Source organism: Leucopleurus acutus (genome assembly GCF_964270905.1).
Source record: "Leucopleurus acutus genome assembly, chromosome: 4".
NCBI lineage: Eukaryota > Metazoa > Chordata > Mammalia > Artiodactyla > Delphinidae > Leucopleurus > Leucopleurus acutus.
In genome coordinates, this window is record NC_139146.1 from 74,156,490 (window position 1) to 74,179,215 (window position 22,726).

At 45.6% G+C, this 22,726-nt stretch overlaps 1 protein-coding gene across 4 annotated transcripts in view; it reads left to right on the forward strand.

Annotated features, from left to right (window-relative positions):
- Nucleotides 1–585: 585 nt before the first annotated feature.
- Nucleotides 586–22,726, forward strand: part of KIT (KIT proto-oncogene, receptor tyrosine kinase) — a gene marked incomplete at both ends in the record, with an annotated part of 83,789 nt that continues 61,648 nt past the window's right edge. For all 4 annotated transcript variants that reach the window (XM_082837718.1, XM_082837720.1, XM_082837719.1 and 1 more), the window contains one exon: nt 586–652. In XM_082837718.1, coding sequence (XP_082693844.1) covers nt 586–652 — 67 coding nt within the window. The remainder of the gene's footprint in view (nt 653–22,726) is intronic.

The following is a 22,726-nucleotide window of genomic DNA, read 5'->3' on the forward strand; positions in this document are numbered from 1 at the left end:
TCCCATCGCCCCCCCTCCCCCCGTTCCTGTCCCCCGCACCACCTTCCACCACTAGCGGCGTCCAGCCTCCTCCCTCGGGAGCGTGCTCGAGGGGCGGAGGCGGACCTTTATTGTCTGGGGAGCACCTGCCAGGTGGCGGGCCGGTCCCCTGATGTGCGCGTGGTGCCCAGCTTCACAAAGCGCGTGGGCAGCGCCACTCTCGTCCGGGAACCGCCTCTGGCAGCCCTACTATATCACAGGAGAGAAAAGGTGGAGAGATGAAGGGGCTCTGGGGTCAGGAGCGGGCGGTGAGGGCCGGTGTGCCCGCTCCCTACCCGCGGGCTCGGTCCCCCGGGATCAGCTCGTCTAAGGAGCAGGGGTCAGACGCCGCAGCCAGGGAGCAAGACCCTGGAGTGGGGGAGGGAGGGAGGGGAGGCGAGGAGGGGCGCGGAGAAGGGGCGTGGCCGGCACGCAGTGGGAGGGCGCTGGGAGGAGGGGCCGCTGCTCGGCGCTCGCAGCTCTGGGGGCCCGGCTTTGCCGCGCGCAGTGCACTTGGGCGAGAGCAGGAACGTGGAACGGAGCTCCGCTCCCAGCGCAGCGACCGCGATGAGAGGCGCTCGCGGCGCCTGGGATTTCCTCTTCGTCCTGGTGCTCCTGCTCCGCGTCCAGACAGGTGGGAGGGCGCTGCGGGCACCCGGACCGCGTCCCCCGGCTCACCCTGTGCCCCCCTAGGGCCCGAACACGTTGGGGTGTGTCGGGAGAGGTGGTTGCCGGCCCTCTGGTGCCGGGGCATTTCAGCCTCCGGGAAGATTCGGGGCGGCCCTGGGACTCTCCTGCGCCCTGCCCTGCTCACCTGAGCAGGGAGCCCCCTGTCGCTGGTGGTGGGCGCGCTGAGCGGGGGGTCTTCCGGGAATGGGGGCGGCGAGGGGGGCTTAGGCTGAGCGAAGTGAGGCTGAGGGCAGCGGGTTGCGTGCGAGTTTGGGGATGCTTTTGTGCGGAGGGTGAGCGGGCGCAGAGGCGGGCGGCGAGGTGGTTCGCATGCAGCGCGTTAATCTCCGCCGGGCGAGGCGCGACCGCTGCTTCCTTTTGTTAAAAGTTGTGCGTGTGTGACCGGCGCACCGGAGGACCGGCCCGCAGGTTCTCAGCCGCGCGGAGGGCGAAGTTGGAGCAGAGCCTTTTCTTTGCTCTGCGGCGGCAGCTTTCCAAACCGCGGCGCTCTTTGTGCCCCAGAGCAGGGGACGGACCCGCTGCCTCTTCTGCTCCAGGCGCCATCCTGGACCCGAGTCGAAGACTGCGTTGTCCTCGGGTCCTCCGGTTATGCCTTTTGCACGGGGAGCGTGCCGCGTGCGGCTCTGTGGCCGCGAACCTGGAGGTGCGGCTCCGGAGACAACTTGGGTAGGGCGTGTGGAAAGCAGCCGCTAGGTTGCAGACTTTTTGCTTTTGTAGATTCTGTGCCCGAGGCTCGCCCCTTTCTGCCGGGTGCCGTTTCTTTCCTGCAACGCGTCTCGGAGCGGCTGAGGGCTGCGTTTGCTGCCTGCTCCCGGGGGAGGCGGGGACGGTGCGCCGGGACCCTGCGGTTCCTGACCCCAGCCGCCACCCACGCACGGCCGGAGTACCCGGCCAGGCTGGCAGGGCTCTGCAAGCCCCTCTACACGGTGTCTGCGACCTGTAATCGCAGGTCCCTGTTTTCTTTGGGAATTTTGAGATTCGCAACACCCCCTCCCATATGATATCTCTACTGAAGGGCTGCCTGAGGTGAGGGGTGGGAGATGGAGTGGAACTTTTTGCAAATCTTACTTATATCTTAAAGCTGTTATGAAAATCGGTTATATCTGCGCGGGAACTTGGGTCTTCAGGTGGAGGAGGATTTGCAGGCTCCTGGAAGCCCTCAGATTCCTGCCCCTTCTCTGTTTTTCTGGGCGTCGCTGGTGCGCAAGCGAGTGCAGGTCACCCGACTAACCCCTGAAGCCCTGCTTTTTCCCAGGTCATTTTTTTTTTTTTTAACCTTTAAGGCTAACTTGATGATGTAAGGATAGAAAGTGAGTCTGAACTGGAATTCAAGGGCTCCAAAGGAAGCATCGCTGTGACTATTGTGGGACTCTATCTACTGCTGATCAGTTTTCCCATAAAGTCTTAAGATGCAGCCTTCCCCTTCCCGGTCTTATAAGGCATTGTGAGGGCTTTCCTGTGGGGGAAGAGAGGTAGGAGGGATCATGAATGAGTGTCCGGATTCCCGTGGCGGATTTGACTGCCTAAGCTTCAAATTAGACGTTTGGTCCTTTCCATCTTTGTGCCTTGACATTTTAATTTCAGTGAAGGGGTGTGCAGTGGACCCATCGGGCACACAAGAAAGGTAGACTACACATACTATTTCCCATTTTTTAAATTAAATGAATCCATTGCTCCCTTATTCCTCATAATTAGCCGGCTCCATCGAACAGATTTTTTGGCAAAGGGGATTTTAAGGTCTGGCTCCTGGGGGGCAGTGTGGTGTAGTGACAAAGGCTTGTGCTGCCTTTCTGGTTCTCCTTTTCTCAGCTTCTATTGGCTGTGTGCCGTTGTGCCAGTCCCTTAAATTTGTGGGAGCCCGGGGTCCTCAACAGGGCAGCAAGGGGTCTGCACCATGAAGGATCCTTTGGGTCCCAAATTCTCCTCTTCCAGTGTTACGAGCGTAGACTCTACACTTCTTCTGAACTCTTTCCCTGAATCCTTCCTGCCTCCTTGGAATTCCACTGCCTCCTGGTCACAGCGACCGCTTGGTGGTGTCCTGCTGGTCTGCCTCTGGTTAAAGCAGGGAGATGTGTGTTTCTCCAGTCCAAACATGCTCCCCTACAGTTTCCCTTTGAGGCCTAGGAGGTGCCAGCTCTGCAGGACCCTCCATCATCACCAGGCCCGCCCCGCCCCAGTGTTTACAACTCCTGTGCCCAGCAGGATGAACCTGCAGTGAATAGTGAATCATACCCTCCCCTCGTTCCTGCAGGTGTGAGGCTAGAGTCATCCCCAGCAGCTGGACACATAACATTCTGAATTACTGTCCTGCTGGAAATAACGTGATGGTCTTATAAAAGGGAACCCAGATAATTCACTTATCCACTTTCTGGTGTTTCCCACCCACCCACACATTTTTTCTTCAGACTTTATAAACCATTCATGCTGTGCTATTGCAACACGTTTTCTAGGGTGCCTCCAATTTCACGTTAGTGCCAGACCCAATGCTGGGGACTTTGCCTGCAATTTCCAGTCCTCTCAGCAAGCCCTGGAGGTAGTCTTGTTACCATCCCTACCATTAAAGCTGGAGAAACTGGCTGAGGATAAGCGAGTTCCCAGAATAATCAGGGGTGAAGCCTGAGGTTGGCCCCATATGCCCAGCTGTATTTCCAGTCACATGATTTCTAAGAATCAGTTATAAATTGAGATTTATTTGAAACTATTCTATATCATATGCCAGGCATTGTTGGAGCTTCTGGGAATATAGGATGGCCAAGATCATTACTTTCCCATTGTTGGTGAAAAAGACCTAGGTTTCCTGTCATACGATGTCTGAGTTAGTGTTCTCAATTTGAGGGAAGTATTCATTGAAGGGGGAGTCATTCAGTGATAGCTTCCCTGAGGCGTTTGTAGGCATTTGACGCTGGGTATGAGGGCTTTAGATGTTAGCTGTCCTATTCCAGGTAGAGTCCCTCCAAAATGAAGATGCACTGTCTCTAACATGATGGTGCAGGTTAGCTGAAATTTTTTTCCATCCCCACTGCAAAAAACTAAAAGTGGTCTTAGCATTATATGCTTGTGGGGTACTTGTGAGAGAGAAAAGCCCCAGTGATGGGTGACATCATTGGCTGTTTACCCTGGACGAGCACAGTGAGATATAATGGCAGCTCAACACTCCAAGCCTTTCGTTTTCCAAAACAAATGCTCATCAGAAATGTGCCAAGTTATTTTGTGGGCTTCCCTTGGAGCACGTTTATGTACAGATGTTGTTGTGATGGATTTTGCTGCTGTTGTTGACGGCCCTTAGAAGTTGCCCTGAGGATTTTGACTCATTTCCTCAAGTCTCCCCCAGCTGATTAAAGAAGGACACCAGGAAATGAGCTGCGGTGTCCTGAGCGGGAATTCTTGAAGCTGGACTGCAGTGCAGGGACCCCTTCAAAGGCAGCGGTCAAGGCTGCAGCGGCATTTTCTCCAGAATGAATTTAGTTTAAACAGCTGATAGGCAAGGAAGTGCTTAATGTTGCTTCATTCACATATGGGAACTTTTTTAAAAAGGGGACTGAAGGACGTTTGAAGAAATCCTAAGCATGCAAAATTTCACCTGCAGTCTCTGTAACTTGAACAGATATTTTCGTGGCTGCAAATCCAGAGTGAAGAGGGCCTGCAAGGGAGTCACCAGAGGAAAAAGTTTGAATCTAGGCCGAATCCAGTGTAAATCTTTGTTGAAAGCAGAGAGGACTTGTGAGGAAGCCTAGCCTGGCAGCTCTTAGTCTCTTGACATTTTGGACCCGAGACAGCCCATCTTTTGACTTCAGACTCTTAATTGCAAACTCATAGCCCTTGCTTGGATGTGTTTCGTTTGGCCCACGTGATGCTTTTTTAGAAAACATTGGGGCAGTATTTAAAATATGGAGAATTTATATCAAGATCTAGGTTTCTTTATTCTCTCGAAGAATCGAAAACTCCCCATCTTTAGATGGGACCTCTACTCTTTCCATTGCTCTAGACAGTACCACTCTATACTGCCAGTCGGGCTTTTAGGCATTTAGCCTTGGGGCCTGGTGAGCACAGGTGGGACCACGCAGGTACCTAGTGGAAGGAGCACAGGCCTAAGGAATGAAAACAGCCTTGTATTAGTCTGCTGGCTCCATGACCGACAGCTTTGTGACCTCGGAACAAATTGCTTACCCTTGCTGAGCTGCACTCTTTTCATCCTAGTTTTAGCTGTGTGACTTTGGGGAAATTACTTAACCTCTCTGTGCCAGTAAATGTGTGGCTACATATAAAGTTTTTAGAATGGTACTGCCTGGCACGCTCATGGTATAAGCTCAACACATGTCAAGCTCTGTACATATTTATTATCTGTAAATTAGGAATTATTGCTGTCCCTAAAATGGGAATAATGCCTTCTCTAATATGCGTACTCTAAAGATTAGAAACAGATTCTTGTAAAGATACTTGGCACAGGGTCTGGGATGGCATAGGCACTTAACAAATGAAGAAATTCCATGAGTATGTAGAATCTGACTATTTCTCTTTATAATCCTTGCACGCAGATACCAACAGGTACTAACTTGACAGCTTTTAAAAAGAAATAAACTTTAATTTTTGTCTTGAGTTTTACATAGCTTTTGACAAAACAGTTGGGAATCACTAGTGTTAAAGAGTGAACAGATCTTTGACTATTTTTTCCACGGTGGGGGGGAGAAAAACCCAGAAGATTTTTTTTTTTCAACATCTTTATTGGAGTATAATTGCTTTACAATGTTGTGTTAGTTTCTGCTGTATAACAAAGTGAACCAGCTATATGGATACATATATCTCCCAGAAGATTTCTCTAGTGAAAACATTCATACCTTCTAATTTTTCCATTCATCTTATGCTTTAGCCTTGATGCTTACATTTTGGTTATGAAATGTGTTGGTTAGGTGTTTTCCGCTGCATACCTTTCTGACAGTTAGGTTTTTAAGGCTTTTGCAAACGTTAAAGTTTAAGCTAAATTGTTATTCAGGGCATGAGGCATCAGAGTTAAAGAGTTTGGGCTCTGAAGTTGACAAGTTTGTCCAGCTTGGCCTCTTGCCAGCTCTGTGACCTGGGACGAGACCCTTCACCTCTGCTTAAGCTTCAATTCCTCATCTGTAAGATGGGGATGATGGCATAGGCCTACTGAAAGGAGTAAATTAGATCATGCACGAAACCCACTTTGCATACCGTCCCTTACAGGGAAGGCATGGGGACTCCACCATCAGGCTGATTTTATGTTTCTTTTTCAGCGTTTGTCTCTTAGGAAAGAAATTTGGAAATGGTTTTAAACCAGATTATATAGAGGGGTTTCTTTTAGTATTAAGATGAAGCTTATCCATTCAATGTCTAGTTTTTTAAAAGGTTCACAGTTAGTGCATACTTCTCTCCCTGGTTCTTTGTTTAACCTTATTCACAGGCTGCTTTCCACCAAAGGGAATAGAGCTTTCTGGATAAAAGTTTAGGAGGCAAAAGTTCTGTCAATGGCCCATTTTCTCAATGAATAAGTAAGTGTAACTCACAGAGGGTCCATGAACCCTATTGCCTTGTAAAGTGGCATTGAAAGCACCTTGAGAAGGGAGGAGCTTTTCCGTGACTATATGAGGCCCTTCCCTAGCTGTGAGGGACCAAGCTGAACTTGTCCGTTGCCCTGGGCTGGACACACAGCAGTGCTCAGGCAGTACTGGTTTAACTTCTCTCCTGTTCTCCAGCACTTGTACAGAGCTTTGAACTAGTGAATGCTGAGCCAACATTTCAGATTCAGTTTAACAAAGGATGATCAATCCTTATGCCTTGGTCCTTGTAGGGACTATATGTGTGGGCTCAGGGGGTGGGGTAGGAACAGAGTAAGAGCAGAGCCAACAATTCAAAGAGAGAATTGGTGTCGTAAGAAGTGCAAAGTGCCCAGGCCATATTTCACAGGAGAGGAGTTTACGTCTTGGTGGGCATGTGATAGAGATCAGGGATCAGTCCACGTGGGAGATAATATTTGACATTAATTTCTAAACTTTAAAAGAGGGTAGAGTGTCTGTAGTTGAGGCTTGTGTTGGAAAAAGCTCCTGAAACAGGGAGCAAGAGATTAAGATCTTATTTGAAGATTTTCAGATCTTTCAGTCGGTGTTAGGACTGGGGGTAGAGAATTGGAGGCGAAGAGGCTGGAAAGGTGGACTCTGATTAGCCTCAAGGAGCATTGGAGGGGGAGGGTATATTTAGTGTTGAGTTTGGTCCAGATTCTGAAAAGAACTTTGAAGTCAAGGGTACGGTAGACTTGACCCAGTAGTGGCCCTCCCAGCTTTGCTTGCTGGTCCAGGGCTGTTCGCTCTACTATTCCGTCCTGTTAAGCGCACTCCCCAACCTGCTTCAAAAACTTGGACGTCCCCTTGCTGTGGGCAGCCAAAACTAAGGGAGGGGTGTGTGTGTGTGAGTGTGTGTGTGTGTGTGTGTGTGTGTGTGTTTAAATTTTAGTAAAATGCACATAACATTAAATTTACCATCTTAACCATTTTTTTGGTGTACAGTTCAGTGGTGTTAATTACATTCACATTGTTGTGTAACCCACATCGAGAACACTTATATCTTGCAAAACCAAAACCCTCTCTACCCGTGAAACGCTGAGCCCCTGACAACCATTATTCTACTTTCTGTCTGTATGAGTTTGACCCTCTAGGGACCTCATTCCGTATTTGTCTTCGTGACTGCCTTATTTCATTTAGCATACTGTCCTCAAGGTTTATATGTGTTACAGCGCATGTCAGAATTTCCTTCCTTTTTAAGGAAGGCAGTGTATGTATATGTATGTACCGACCACATTTTTTTCTCCATTCATCCATCGATGAACACTTGTGTTGCGTGCCCCTTTTGGCTATTGTGACGAATGCTGTTATGAACATGGGTGTACAAATATCTAACGGAGAGTTTGCCTCTGTTAGGATGGTTAGGCCCACGGCTGAGAGCTATGTGTTGGTGGGGAGCTGGGCAGAGGGACCATCGGTCATACTCTTTTTCTTTTTTTTTTTTTTTTTTTGCGGTATGCGGGCCTCTCACTGTTGTGGCCTCTCCTGTTGCGGAGCACAGGCTCCGGACGTGCAGGCTCAGCGGCCATGGCTCACGGACCCAGCCGCTCCGCGGCATGTGGGATCTTCCTGGACCGGGGCACGAACCCGCGTCCCCTGCATCAGCAGGTGGACTCTCAACCACTGCGCCACCAGGGAAGCCCGATCATACTCTTTAGATGGTTAGGTGGTCTCTGGATGAAGGAGTGAGTGCTTGCGTGTTGGGGTGCATGCTCTGGAAAGAAGGGGGAACACTTAAGAGACATGAGGAAGATAAAGGTGGCAGACTTAGTTTGCTTGGCAAATTTACAGGCATCTTGGATGTGCCAGGCACTACGAGATTGTGGGGAAGGGGAACAGGAACTATTGTGGGTGTGGTAACGGAGATGTGGGGGTGCTGTGGAGTTCACAGAAATAAAGCCAAGAAGAGGAGCCCGTTTGAAAGAGGCCATAAGATGCTGGACTCCGCTATGTTTGTTTATTGATTATTTACAGGCTGCATTTACTTGACACTTAATTTCACAGACACGATGATAGATATAAATGAAAATCTTCTTAGGGTCATGTCCATGTTAAAAACTAAACCTCAAAGGTCACAGACCATGGCTCTATAATATTACAGTAGGATTTGGGGATCCTAAAGAATTGTGTGTTGTGTACCCGTCGTGTAATGAAAAGTAAATTTTCATGAAAAGAAGTCGATGGCAGGAAGATAATTCTTCATTTAGTCTCTGCATGAGACTATTTTAAAAGTATGTTTATTGGTTTTCTCAGAGAACAAAATGGATGTTTTAGGCACAGAAGAGGACGTAGAGTTGATTAAAGCTTTGGGTAATAGGCCCTTTGAGGGCAACTTAAAGAATTGGATTTATGAAGCCTGGAGAAGATAAGGTAAAGGAAGGTTTAGTGAATGACAGTCTTCAAATATTTGTAGTATGTGAGTGAAGAATGGGACAAAATGAGAATAGTTGAAATTGCCCCAGAAAGAAATGGAGGTTTGTTTTGTTTTGTTTTGTTTTTTAGGGAAAATTCTTTGATTGGAAGGGTTGGAAAAGACTTTATTGTGTTACCAGAGTTATAGGGCCTTGGCTATAAGTATGAGAAAAGCCAAAAGTAATTGTCATTCTGAAATGGTTAGGTCCTGCCCACCTCAGTTGGCTTGATGACCCTTCAAGGGCCCAGCTGAAATCTTTCTAGATAAAATAACCAGCTCTTTTTCTCTCTTCACTGCCTCGGCTGTGGGCTGGACTGTTTCTTATAAATTCTGGGTAGACTCTAACACGATCCTTACAGTTTTTGGTTATGTTGAAAATAGCCAATAAAGAACTCACACCTAAAAAGGGGTTATTGATCGATCTATTGGAGTTGGGGACAGTGGATCTAACCACAGAATGAATTGTGCAGTGCACGATAGCTTAAGCTCAGTGCCAAAATAAGTGCCCAAAACAAGGAAGTTCGAGGTCTGGAGAAATCTATAATCGACCATAATTAGCCCTAACCTAAGAATGACTGTGCTCTGTGATCACCCGACTGACTGTTGATTCTGAGACACAGCCAGCCATGCTGCATGTAGGCTGACGGATCTGTAAGGGTGAAGGAAGTCCTTTTCCCTTGATTACTCAGGGATGGACTGTTCAGTCTGGGGTTTACCCAGCACCCTCGCTTCCCTTCCCACCTGTCCCTTCCCTTTGGTCATTTCGTGGTCATGGCTCAGTGGCACGTTAGATCAGCCAGTGGTCCAGCAGGGGAAGGTGGTAGAAATGAAATTGCAATTGGGCAGTCTCTGGTTGATTACATCATTTCACTTGTCCTGTCAACATGCATGATGATTTCTGAGATGTGATCCCTGCCTTCAAGGAGCCTGGGATCTGTGGAAACGTAAGTGCTTGGTGTAGATGTTCACATAGTTAAGATTTGTAATAAGATTTAAATACTTGTGCTGGTCCTGAAGCCAGGACATATATTCATTTGCATTGGGTTGGAGGGATGAGCATCATTTCTTGAGTAGAGTGGCTGATTCCAAGGAAGATCTGGGACCCGAGTTAAATCTTGAGGAATGGGGCAGGAATTGGTCAAGGTGTGAACAGCAGAAGGAGAGGTTTACAGTCAGCTGAAAGACTCCCATAGAAAAAAATCTCTGTGGAGACTAGCAGAAGATGAGATAGGATAATTTTTAGGGCACCTGGATTTTTCTTCAGTAACTGCGGTGTCTCCTGCGGTACCATATGTGATGAGATTTTTGTATGTGTCATCTGGTCAAGTAGGTGCTTACTCAGAGAAATAACTTTAAAAAACGGAAGAGTATAGGTCTCACTTCTTTTTTTAATAGGTCTCACTTTTGCATGATATTACATATATGGTATGCACAATGCAAATCCAGAGTAGGTCCACGGATGTGTACTTTGAGTTGCTTTTAAGTCCAGGGCTAATTACCCTCCCCTACCTCCTACTCGCCCCCTGCCCCAGCCAAGGTCACAGATTTTGTAGGCTCACATCTGATAGTAGCAAGAGATGATCTTTGAGTCTCTGCTTCTTAACAAATTTTAAATATTTATTAAAATGATAAGTCGGGAATGTAACAGTCTGCATAAATTCACTTGTTCAACCAACCAACCAACCAACCTGGCAACAAATGAAACCCCCAAGCCTGATTAGAGTCCTGACTGGCTTAGGCCATCTTGGGATTCTGCTGTAGGTTCCCTAGCCCTGCGTTTAGAAGGTCATTAAAAGGTAATGAGGGGTGCTGGTCACTGCCCTTCCCAAAGCAGTGAGCCTTGGGGAGGAGGTGGATGTTTGTGGCGGGCAGAAATCTATCACTTAAGGAAAGAGTGTGAGTGATGGTACTTTCCAGGGAATGCCTTGTTCTTGACCTAATGGATTAAACAATAATAGGGAAAATGAAAGAAGGAGAAATCCTTACTTTTTCCCTTGTGTCTCTTAAGTTCTTCAGTGAGGCAAAACATCCCACTTCATTTGGGTTTATCCCAGGTGACTCACGTTATTTCAAAGGGTGTTATAAAATTCTTGAAAGCAATCAGGGCTGCCAGTAATTTAAATATGATGGCCTATGCAGACTCGTTAGCAGAGGAATTGCTTTGCAGGGTTAGAACAAAGGTGGCGTTGTCACAAAGAACTTTGGAAATTATTTGGTGTCTGTTTTTATTGGAAGGAAGTATTTTTAGAAAGGGATCTAATGTAGATGTGACTTCTGAGGAAAACATTTACTAGCGACTTTGTGTGGCATTTGGCTGTTATTCTACTTGGCTAGTGCATGCTTAAAAAAAAACAAAACTACGGGCTTCCCTGGTGGCGCAGTGGTTGAGAGTCCGCCTGCCGATGCAGGGGACACGGGTTCGTGCCCCGGCCCGGGAAGATCCCACAGGCCGCGGAGCGGCTGCGCATGAGCCATGGCCGCTGAGCCTGCGCGTCCGGAGCCTGTTGGCTCCGCAACGGGAGAGGCCACAACAGTGAGAGGCCCGCTTACCTCTAAAACACAGAAACAAACAAAAAAAACTATTGTTTAAAAAATTGAAAATTACACTACTTGGAAAGACTATGGGTACGTTATAAAGTGATAAGTTTTCAAGTTTATAAATGTTAAAATGCATTTCCATCCTAATTTTCACAATGTAGATTTCTTTTTTAACGGCTGATGGAAGATTTGCATTTCAAGGAATGGTCTGGTAAAACTGCATGGACTGGTCTTTCGGCTTTTTGTCATTGTTAAGTCAAACTAGGATTCTTACTCCAAAAATATGTCATTAGAATCACCACTTGAAAACAGTTAATTGGGATGTTTAAAGGTTTTTCTCCTTATTTTAGTATAGTCAGTATATTTACTACAGGGAAATAGTAGACAAGTTTCTAGCTCAAGCAAAATGTATCACTTTCATGCAAAAGAACCCCCCTTTCCAGCTTTTTAAAATAAACTAGCATATGTAGAAGGGTTTATGAATTTTTTAGGAGATCTGAATGTGTAGCCTCATTTCCATTCCAGTCTTTTCAAGGGATAATATTTTAAACGATCACCTTCGTTTCAGAATGACTGCCTTCTAAGAAGGAGCTGGCCAGGATGCCGAAAGAGCTCAGGTAGTGAGTGGCATGCCATCAGGTGAGGACAAATCCGAGGCAGGTGCAGATGGCTTCTCTCTCCATTTGGAAAACTTGGAACAGCAACTCTGGGCATAAAGCTGTAGTGCTTAAGATTTACAGTTTCATTCTGCTAGTCCCTTCAGTATCTTTTAAACGGACCCTACACGTACCAGGAATTTATAGATTTGTTCACAAACAATTATCGACGCAGTAGGGGGGCGAGTGGTATAGTTGTAAACACACCTGGCAAAAATCCTTGTCCTCTTGAGGCTTATGTTCTAGTGAATTCTTTTTCTTTCATGAGTCCAGGTCCGCAAAGAGCCCAGAAGGAAGAAAAAGTCTAGAGTCTCTCAGAGAAAGCGCCTTCATTTAGATTTATTTCAGTTTCTTATTATGGTCAATTAAGGAAGGATGCAGAGAAAAGCAAGGTTTCTCAGAGGGTTGGGGGACGGGGTTCACAGGGAAGGAGGGACCAGAGGACGCAAAAATGAAGTTAGGTAGGGGTGGGTTGGGGAAGGGCCTGGGTCGGGGCCGACTCAGGAGGAGCTCTGTGAGATGTTGGTCAGTTGAGTCCTGTCCGCCCCGCCAGTGCCCTTGGAAGGGCTGAGCATCACACGCCAGTCTTCCAGCTTGTCACGGCTCCAGTCTTTGTAACTTCAGCCTCTCCAGCAGGTATGAGGATGTACTGATGAAGGATGTACCGAAGGGGGTGGCAGAAATGCCTGCAACGCCGGGGGAACACAGATAGGTGTCTTCACTTTCAGGACTTCGTGGAGCCTTGAATGTACCAAAGTGCATCGTCCATCTGTGGCTTTAGAACCATTTTCCCCAGAATGGACCAGAATGCTTTTTCACAGCTGAGAGAGGATGCTTCAGGGGTCCAGGCTGAGTGCTCTCCAGTATGTCTCCAAGCACTGGAGGCTCTGCACCTCCTTTTTTTTTTTTTTTTTTTTTGCGGTACGCGGGCCTCTCACCGTTGTGGCCTCTCCCGTTGCGGAGCACAGGCTCCGGACGCGCAGGCTCAGCGGCCATGGCTCACGGGCCCAGCCGCTCCGCGGCATGTGGGATCTTCCCGGACCGGGGCACGAACCCACGTCCCCTGCATCGGCAGGCGGACTCTCAACCACTGCGCCACCAGGGAAGCCACTGCACCTCCTTTTTAAATTCTTTCATCTGTTTCTTGTTGAAATCTGACCACCTTCAGTTTTTAATAATACCTGTATTTAACTAATGGCACTTTTGAGTCTGACAGAGCGCCATTTAGCCACCGTCTGTTATACTGGGCATGGTGTGTCAACTCCCGTGTTGCTGCAGCCAGCCTGGGTGAGGGGACAGGGTGACTTCATCTGACTTTGCATTTTAGCCTTAGGGTGGCCTTTCAGAGTTCCATGAAGTGATAAGCCCTCCAGCTTCAAATCGGGGACTCCCCCAGATGAGAATTGCCACTGTTTGTGCCCAGAACTGGAAAGTTCCTTCTCTGTCAAGTCTTAGGCCTGGAGTAGGACTCGTGCTGCCTTTAGTATTGATCCTCAGGAAGGAATCCAAGATAAAGACTGTCCAGGGACAGAAAGTGGTACCCTCTTGAGTTATGGGCAGGAAGGCATCCACTGACCACAGCTGGGATTGAAGGCATTAAGGTAGATACTCAGGTGCCTGGTACCATGTCAGTTAACAATTTCGATGAAACCAACAGCTTTAGGTATACAAGTGTGGATGCTTAATTATGAAATCAGTTGCCTTAAAGCGCTTGGTTTAGATTTGACGAAAGACTATAGTGTTTCTAAGCCAGAGAATTCTTTTTATCTGGTGTCATCATCATTGCTAGCACCTAATGTTTTGGGTGAGAATTTCAGGGCCTAAATTTAAATAGACCCTGTTTAAGTTTGCTATCAGTTGACTAGGAAAGGATTTAAAGAAAAAGGGGGGTGTCCTTTGACTTCTAGGCTGGGTTATTTGAAAACCTATTAGCAGCCATTTTATTTCAAGATGGAGGAATTGAATCTCACGTTAACTTTAAAAAATATGTAACTTTAAAATACATAGAAATGTAATTATATATATATTTATCATGGGACCACCTCACACACGGAGAATAGTGAACGAACCCTCATATACCTGTCATCCAGCTTCAGCAGTTGGATGAACACCAGTCTTTCTGCTTCACCTCTACCCACTTCATCCTCCCATTTTTTTTTGGCCGCCCCACGCGGCTTGTGGGATCTTAGTTCCCCGACCAGGGAACGAACCCGGGTCCACAGCAGTGAAGGCCCATGTCCTCACCACTGGACCGCCAGGGAATTCCCTCCACCCTCCCATTATTTTGAAACATAAGCATCATAGAATTGCATCTGTGAACATTTTCAGTATGTAGCTCTAAAATAGAAAGGTTCCCTTCCCTAAACATAATGATAATGCCAATGTCACAGCCTTCCAAAGCAATAAAATTCCACAGTGTCATTGAGTAGCCAGGATTCACATTTCCCTTATTGAAAATAAATATAAAGACATATACGAATATATAAATATTTGATAGACTCTAAGCAAGAGCCATATATGGCAGTTCGTTGATATGGCCTTTTAAGTCATTTCTTATTTATAGGTTCTATTCTCCAGTGTTTGTTGAAGAAAACTGAGGATTAGTCCTGTGCAGTTATCCACAGTCCGAATGCTGCTGGCTGCATTCCTGTGGTGCTGTTGAACATGTTCTCTGTTCCCTGAATTTCCTGTAAATTGGTCATTTAGAGGTATGATCATACTCAGGTTTGATTTCTTTTTTAGTAAGACGACTTAATAGATGGTGTGTTCCTCTATTATTCTATTTTCTTTCCCTTTTTTGGATATACCGTTGGGTACTTAAAAAGATTTGTGCTTTCTGTTCTAATGGTTGCCTTTATACTTATACCTTTATATGATACCCTTGGTTCCCTCTTTCTGGGGCTCTATTTTCTTTTGGTTTCCTTCTGTGAGTAACAATTTAAATTAGCTAGTAGCCTGTTCTTTCCTCTCCCTTTTCTCCCCTACTTGGGATTTGAAGTAATAGCCTTTTACTATAAGGCCGTCAGCAAGCATATTCTGCTTTGCAGATGCTCTCCCTCCCCTAATTTTTCTGATAACTGCACCAAAACTACTTTATCAGAATATACAGCAATCACATACTCTGCTGTCTCCTTTGTTATCACCATTTAATCTTTTTTTTTTTTTTTTGCTGTACGCGGGCCTCTCACTGTCGTGGCCTCTCCCGTTGTGGAGCACAGGCTCCGGATGCGCAGGCTCAGCGGCCATGGCTCACGGGCCCAGCCGCTCCGCGGCACGTGGGATCCTCCCGGACCGGGACGCGAACCCGCGTCCCCTGCATCGGCAGGCGGACTCTCAACCACTGCACCAGCAGGGAAGCCCCCACCATTTAATCTTAGTTCTACAAGTAAATACATGTTTAATGCTTGCCACTAGTTCTTATGTTCTGTCTTTCCTGACATTTTGGTTTTCTGAAGCTCATCCTCTAACAGATACCTTAGGAAGCATTCATGGGAAGTGCTTCCTGAATTATGTTCACAACAGCTTGTCTGTAGCCTTTGCTTTTATACTTAAAAGTCAGGTTGTCTGATATAAATCCTTGGCTCATCTTTTCTTTGCTCAAGGATCTTTAATATTTTACTATATTGTCTTTTGCCATAAAGTGTTGTCAAAGTCTGCTGGCAATCTGATTTTCTTTCCCGCATATTTAACTTGGTATGTTTGCCTAGATACCCAAAGGCCTGTTTTTTGCCTTTATTCTTTGAAGTCCAGTAATTCTGTAGTGTTAGATGCTCTGGGTTGATTTTTTTCAGGGACATACTGTGCTACTTTAGTAAGTACAGTATCCTCCCATATCTGCAAGGGGTTGGTTCCAGGACCTCCACGGCTACCAAAATCCTGGATGCTCAAGTTCCTTATATAAAATGGCACAGTATAGCCGGCTCTCTGTATTGTGGTTGTGGAACCTGCAGACACAGAGAGCTGACTGTAATTTCAAACTTTCTTGTAGTGTAGCCTTTGCTGTTTGTTCTATTCTTCTTCTTGGCTTTTGGAACTCCCATTGTATGTATGTTAGATCTTCTTTGCCTGTCTTTTTATATTGATCTTTTTCTCTCAAATCCTTTTAATGTCTTCATAATTCGTTTGAATTAAAAAATTTTTCTCCTTTCCATCTTCTCCTTCTTTTGAGACATTATTCATTTTATCTGCTCTTGTGTTCTTTTTATTTACCCTTTATTTCTGAAATGATTTTTTCCTTTCATTTCTAATTCTTATTTCTTTATCTCCATTTTCAAATCTTCGTTTTCTCCAGTTCATTTCTTTTTTTCCTTTTTTTTTTTTTAAATTGAAGTATAGTTGATTTACAAGGTTGTGTTAGTTTCTGGTGTACAGCAAAGTGATTCAATTACATATATATTCAATCAGCTCATTTCTGAGTTTTAAAAATTCTGATTTAGGCTGTTCTTTATACCTTCTTTTTATTTAATTTCTTTTAGCTCATTTTTGAAATATTAGGTTATAGTTTTCATTTTTTTGTGTCTTTCTGGCATGATTTTATTTTCTATACTAGGGATGTCATTCTATTCCTTATTTTTTCTTTAAAGAACGTATTTGGAATTCAACTGCTCTTCTTTTCTGTTGTTCGCTATGAGTTTTCGTATACTCTTATTAGAGCCATTATAGCTTTTCTAGCTTCACAGTTCTAGAGTACCCACTTAACATTGTTTTCACAAAGTGGTGACAAAAATGGTCTTTACTTTTCTACACCTAAGATTTTACTTTTTTTTAGTCTCCGTTCTCAGCCCCTATTTATCTGAACCTTTCCTTTCCTTTGCCTGTTTAACTCATCTTAGATTCATCCTTAGCAGTTTCTCCTCAGTGTGGGGCTTTGACCTAGTTTGTTAGTTTATAGGGATCAGACCTCTCCCACCCCAGAACATTCCAGCCCATTAGAAATACATGGGTCACAATCCCCTCTGTACTTCCTAGGGAAGTTGGAACCTGCAGAGTCCTCTGCCAGCTTCTGTGGGTGTGCCCAGAATGGCCCTCTGAGCATTGTAGTGCGTACCTAACGGCAGTTCTTGAAGCTGTTGATAGTTTGTCCCCACCTCCTTCATACATAGGAGGGGGATATACCTTATCACCTGGTTTTGTGGGTAGGGGATACCTTATCACCTGGTTTTCTTGTAGATGCTATCCATAGGGTTTTTGGTTCTGCTCTATTTGTTTTTATGGTTAGGGTGAGTTGGGGATATTCAATAATTATGCTTCCACCACCATCTTGCCAGAATCTGTATGGACATTTTAACATAAAATTTGTAGACCTTTGGGTCTACCAAGTCGGGATGAAAGTAGCAAAGTCTTGAAACATTAAATCAGTAGTACCTGCCTTTAAAAATAATTTTCTTCCAAAATATAAGAAAGTAGAGAGAAAACTTAATGGTTTTAACTATCTGAAAACTGGCCACTCTATGGGCTACCTAAGCCATATTCTAAGGTTACTGTTTCGTTTTGTTTTTGAATTTTATTAATTTTTTTATACAGCAGGTTCTTATTAGTTACCTATTTTATACATATTATCATATATATGTCAATCCCAATCTCCCAATTCATCCCACTCTAAGCTTATTGTTTATGACAAAATGTAATAGTTGAAATCATCTGAGTACCAGGAAGCCCATATCTGAGGAAAAGGTGTAAAGAGTGACACACTTTTGCCATTATTTGTTTGGTTTGATATTCCTTGAGTTCTGAAGGAGATAATGCTATTTTATAGTTTTAAAAGGGTTCAACCACATATACACTTTTAATAACCATCGAGTAAAGATAAAATCATTACTTAATTAGGTGCATTTTTCTCTTTCAGCCTTTTTTTCCCCCAGTGAAGCATTTGCATATCTCTAATTATAGTCATTTGAAAAAAAAGTGCTGCCAGGACTTGACATAATATTAATTCAGATTTCCAAAAATACTAAATTTCCTTCCTCCAACTTGAGTTTCCTCCAGTTGGCCATTGATTTAAGTTACATACTAAAAGGTGACAATTTTAGAATTGGCCCTTTTTTCCTCCTGTATTTAGGGATAGCCATTATTCTAAAGCCATAGAAGGAAGAAGTAAAACTTTCTCAATGGGTATATTGGAAACTTTTTTTTTATTCTGCAAAATAGAGTAAATCATTTTCAGACATTCCCTCTGGTTTTCTACAGAGATCGAGAAGAAATCATTTCAAAATGGGGCTGGTCATTAAGGATTCTTTGTAAACGGGTAGCAGGCTCAATGTATTGCTTGAAGTGAATGTCACCCAAGAAAAATTAAGGGAAAAGTCAACACTCATTAAGCAAATTGACCAGCCAAGTGTTTTGATGAATGTCGCAACAAATTTGAATAAACGAATTTTGTCCATTAGTGTGCTTTTAGACCAATGTGATTGTTTTGGTCTAATTATTTTTTATTTTGTGTATTCAAATGTAGAATGGCTGCAGAATTTACGATTGCAGCAATTATCTGATCAGCAATTTAGAAAATTGGTGAATAGTATCTGACTACTCACCAAGAAATGCCTGGCATTTGATACGGCTGGTGCAGGACCACATACAGTCCAAGGCGAGGCCTGTGCTCTTTTCTCTGGTTCTCACCCACTGCAGATGAGAGCCCAGAGGCCGTCACTGGGTTAGCGTGGGCTGTGGACATGGGCTCAGGGCCCTCGGATGTCATGCACCAGATTGAGGTCTGATGTGCTACAGAAGTTGTATTTGCCACCCAGTGTCACTATTCCAGAGTCCTGTAGCTGTGACTGGTGAATTCTGCAACATTTCCCACTTCTGAAGCTTGGGGATTCGAGAAATCTGTGCCCGAGTGGCTGCCAAAGCTTGTCAGGGGGACCCAGTGTGAGGCCGATTTCTAGGTGTAAAAGCCAGGCAGATTTGCTCACTCAAGAAAATCTGTTTTGCAGGTTTGCTTTGAATTCCAAGATACAGATTCTGGTAAAAAAAAAAAATTTTTTTTTGCTGCATTAATGCCGCGGGTTTCTCCTGATAGCTGCCTGCCTTGTGGGGGAGGGGATAACTGGTCCTCTACGTGGGGTCCTGGACCCGAATGCAAACTCTCCCTTCCCCTCCAGACCAGGGGGCGGGCCCAGCGGTCCCTTTTACCAAGCTGTCCAGGTGATCCTGGTACAGACTAAAGTTTGAGAACCTCCAGTCTTCAATGCAAAAATGATTGGGTTGTGTCACAGCGTTGGGCAGTGATCGTTAAAAATATTAAAGTTCGTGTGACCTCTTGAATGTCAGGCGAGGGTGCAATTCTCAGTTCTCTTTCTGTGGCACTAAAAAGATAGATAGGAGTTTCAGTTGGTCCAGGCAGGAAAGCAGACAATTGCAGTACTGTGGGACAGTGCCTCGCAGAGGCTGCAAGGGGCCTTCAGAAAACACGCGTGTACCAGGGGGAGGGGTGATGGGCAGGCCCCTCTTGGTGATATTTTAAAGGAATAGATGTGATCGTGTCCCTCTCTGACTAAAACCTTTCAGAGACTTCCCAGTGTTCCTGGAATAAAGTCTGTCCTTGTAGATCCCATCCCACGCCTCCAGTGCCTCCTCTTGATCTCCATTTTGCAGATTACCTGCCTCATCCTTCGCTGTCCGTGCTTTCTTCACTCCTTAAAGATGTCCTTGTTCCTTGGAGCTGCAGGAAGCACCCTGCCCCTCTGCCCACTGCCAGGGGCACTGTGTTTCTCCCTGGTCTCTTAGTGCACCTCAGACCCCAGCTCGCATGTTTCCTTTGCAGTCCTTTCTAACCCCCCCCCCCCAGGGTAGGTCAGGTCAGCGCCCCTTGTGTACAGTGCCCTTCTCCACACTCTGCACATTGTAATTATATAATTGTATAATTATTGGTTTACAGCTCACCCGTGGAGCTAAATATAAATTCATATACGTTCCACGAGAGACCCTGCCTTGTTTCCCTGCTGCCCAAGGGCCCAGCCCATGGCAAGCATTCAAGAAACATTTTTAGTTGAATGCATGAATGCGGGGGGGGGGGGGGGGGGAGGGAGGGGCAGTCCCATTTTTATCCCTAGGACATGCGGGCTGGTGAATGTATGCATTTGGATGGGGGCGTCACCTAACGAGAGCGTATTTGTCACCATCATCTAATCCTCCTGCTAGAAAAGTGAGTCCCTTGCACAGTGGCAGCAGAATCTTATGATTTGGTTCTAATTTGGGATCTGGCCTATGGACCCCCCAGGAGAAGTTCTTGAGTATTATGCTTCCAGGGATATGGGAAAGGAGGGAAATCCTCTGACCTTGGAGATGTTCATAATACCCAGGCCGGAAGCCAGCAGCCCGAGTGGTAAAGGTGGCACCTGCGAAGTTTCCAGGGAAATGACTGTTGTCCCCAGTCCCCTCAGGGCTTCCTGGAAGAGCTGCCCGCTCTGCTCCTAGAAGATGATTTTGGGGCAGCTTCTTTCTCCCCACCCACTTTCAGGTCTAGTTGGTGGAAGAACAGAGATGCGCTCCTTTGCCTCATTTTGGTCAATTTGTCCTGACCTGGGTAAAGCCAGGGGTTTTCATTCCTGTTCTAGAAGGTGACAGCATGGGAGTTACTCCCAGAGGCGACAGCTTCAAGGTGGGGGGCATTTTACCTCCAGTCAGAAACTACGTAAGCCTTACATTGATAATTCACGGAAGGGCTGGCAATGGCACACATGGGTGTAATTTATAAAAATACATGTACTGAGAGCAAGGGCTCAAATTCTTTTTAAAGATGGAGATTTAAGATCTAGAGTGGCTTGCGGGAACCTTGCTTTTGATAGAGGAACTGATAAAATGCTATTTGCCAATTAATTGTTTTTGTTTTACATTTGGGGCTCAGCATACTCTCTTCCTTTTTTTTTTTTTTTTTTTTTTTTTTCAATGTATTTGGCCGCGTTGGGTCTTCGTTGCTGCACGCTGGCTTTCTCTAGTTGTGGCGAGCGGAGGCTGCTCTTCATTGCGGTGCGCTGGTTTCTCATTGCGGTGGCTTCTCTTGTTGTGGAGCACGGGCTCTAGGCGCGCGGGCTTCAGTAGTTGTGGCTCATGGGCTCAGTAGTGTGGCTCGTGGGCTCCAGAGCACAGGCTCAGTAGTTGTGGTGCATGGGCTTAGTTGCTCCGTGGCATGTGGGATCTTCCCGGAGCGGGGCTGGAACCCATGTCCCCTGCATCGGCAGAAGGATTCTTAACCACTGTGCCACCAGGGAAGCTCCTCAGCATACTCTCTTATACCCAGTGTAAACTCTGTTAGATTTAGTGAAACATAATAAACACAGTAAGTTTTGGAACAAACATCATAAACACTATTTCTCACTTACAACCATTTATTGGACATAAGGTAGGTATAGGATTTGGAGATAATGTATGAATCCTGATGTATCTCACCCCCAATTTATAGATGTCAAAACCCTGAGGCTTGGACTTCCCTGGTGGTGCAGTGGTTGAGAGTCTGCCTGCCGATGCAGGGGACGCGGGCTCGTGCCCCGGTCCGGGAAGATCGCATATACCGCGGAGCGGCTTGGCCCCGTGAGCCATGGCCGCTGAGCCTGCGCGTCCGGAGCCTGTGCTCCACAAAGGGAGGGGCCACAACAGTGAGAGGCCCGCGTACCGCAAAAAAACCCAAAAAAACAAAAAACAAAAAAACCAAAACAAAACTCTGAGGCTTGGAGAGGTCAGGTAACTTCCCCAAAGTTTCACAGCACTCAGCTTGGAATCTGCAAAACATACACCTTTTCCGTTATATTCCTGTTGCCTCCTGTGCTCATCCAAGCTCAGAAAAGCACCATCAATCTCCAGTCTCTGAGCTTGCTTCTAGACTTTAAAATATTGCTGAATAAAGTTACAGAAGTTGCAAGATGACTACAAAGAACTTCAGGATACCCTTCACTTAGACTCTGCAATTAACATTTCCCCACATTTACCTTGTCCATGTATATACATATTGGCTTTTCTGACCCAATTAAGAGTAAGTTGCTAACATGCTCCCCTGAAAACCCATCTGAGCCTCAGCCTTAGGTTTGATGAGAACACTGAGGCCCCCCAGGCTGAGTTCCTTCTTCTGCCCCCCACCTGTGTGGTCTTCCCCCTGGCCTCTAGGCTGGGGCCTGGCTCCAAAGAGGGACACTCAGCTCACTTTTGCCCTCAGCCCTAGTCCCAGTCCTTTAAATTTAATTCAGAGGCTAAAACCCATCCAACTCCCTTTCTGGAAATTGGCTCTCTCCAGCACCTAACAAACAGAACCTCTTCTATGGCAGGGTAACACAGGCAAACAACAGGGGGCTCCCTGTTTCGTGAAAAAGTGGGGAGACCAGGGACTCGCCCCAGCTGGTTATCCAGGGCTGCAGCTAAACTGTTTGGCCCCTGCTAATTCACCTCTCTTTTCAAGACAGTTACCAATTCTGGTAACCTTTTCTCTGTCAGCTGCTTCAGATAAAATTGCTTTTTTTGTTTGTTTGTTTGTTTTTAATTAATACTTTTGTTTTTACTTCCTTTGTTTTAAACCAGCCCAGTGGCTATAAAACAACATTTTGAAAGTGGAACAGAAGGAAAAAGCATTCTCTCTGCTCCATGTATGGGATGGAGGGGAAAGTACAATTTCCCTTAACTGACAGTTGTATTAAAAGCAGAATTTAGTATATAATCGCTAGTAAAATGTATTGATTTACCCATTATGGTGAAGATTAGCTTAAATATCTATTTACGCCAAGCATTATTCCAGGCATCTTTCAGAACTAGAAAAGCAGAGAGGCCTTTCAAAAATGTAGGTCACATTTGAAGACAGAGTTTAAAAACTGCCTCAGGAAAACACCTCAAATATCAGGATAAATGGATAAACT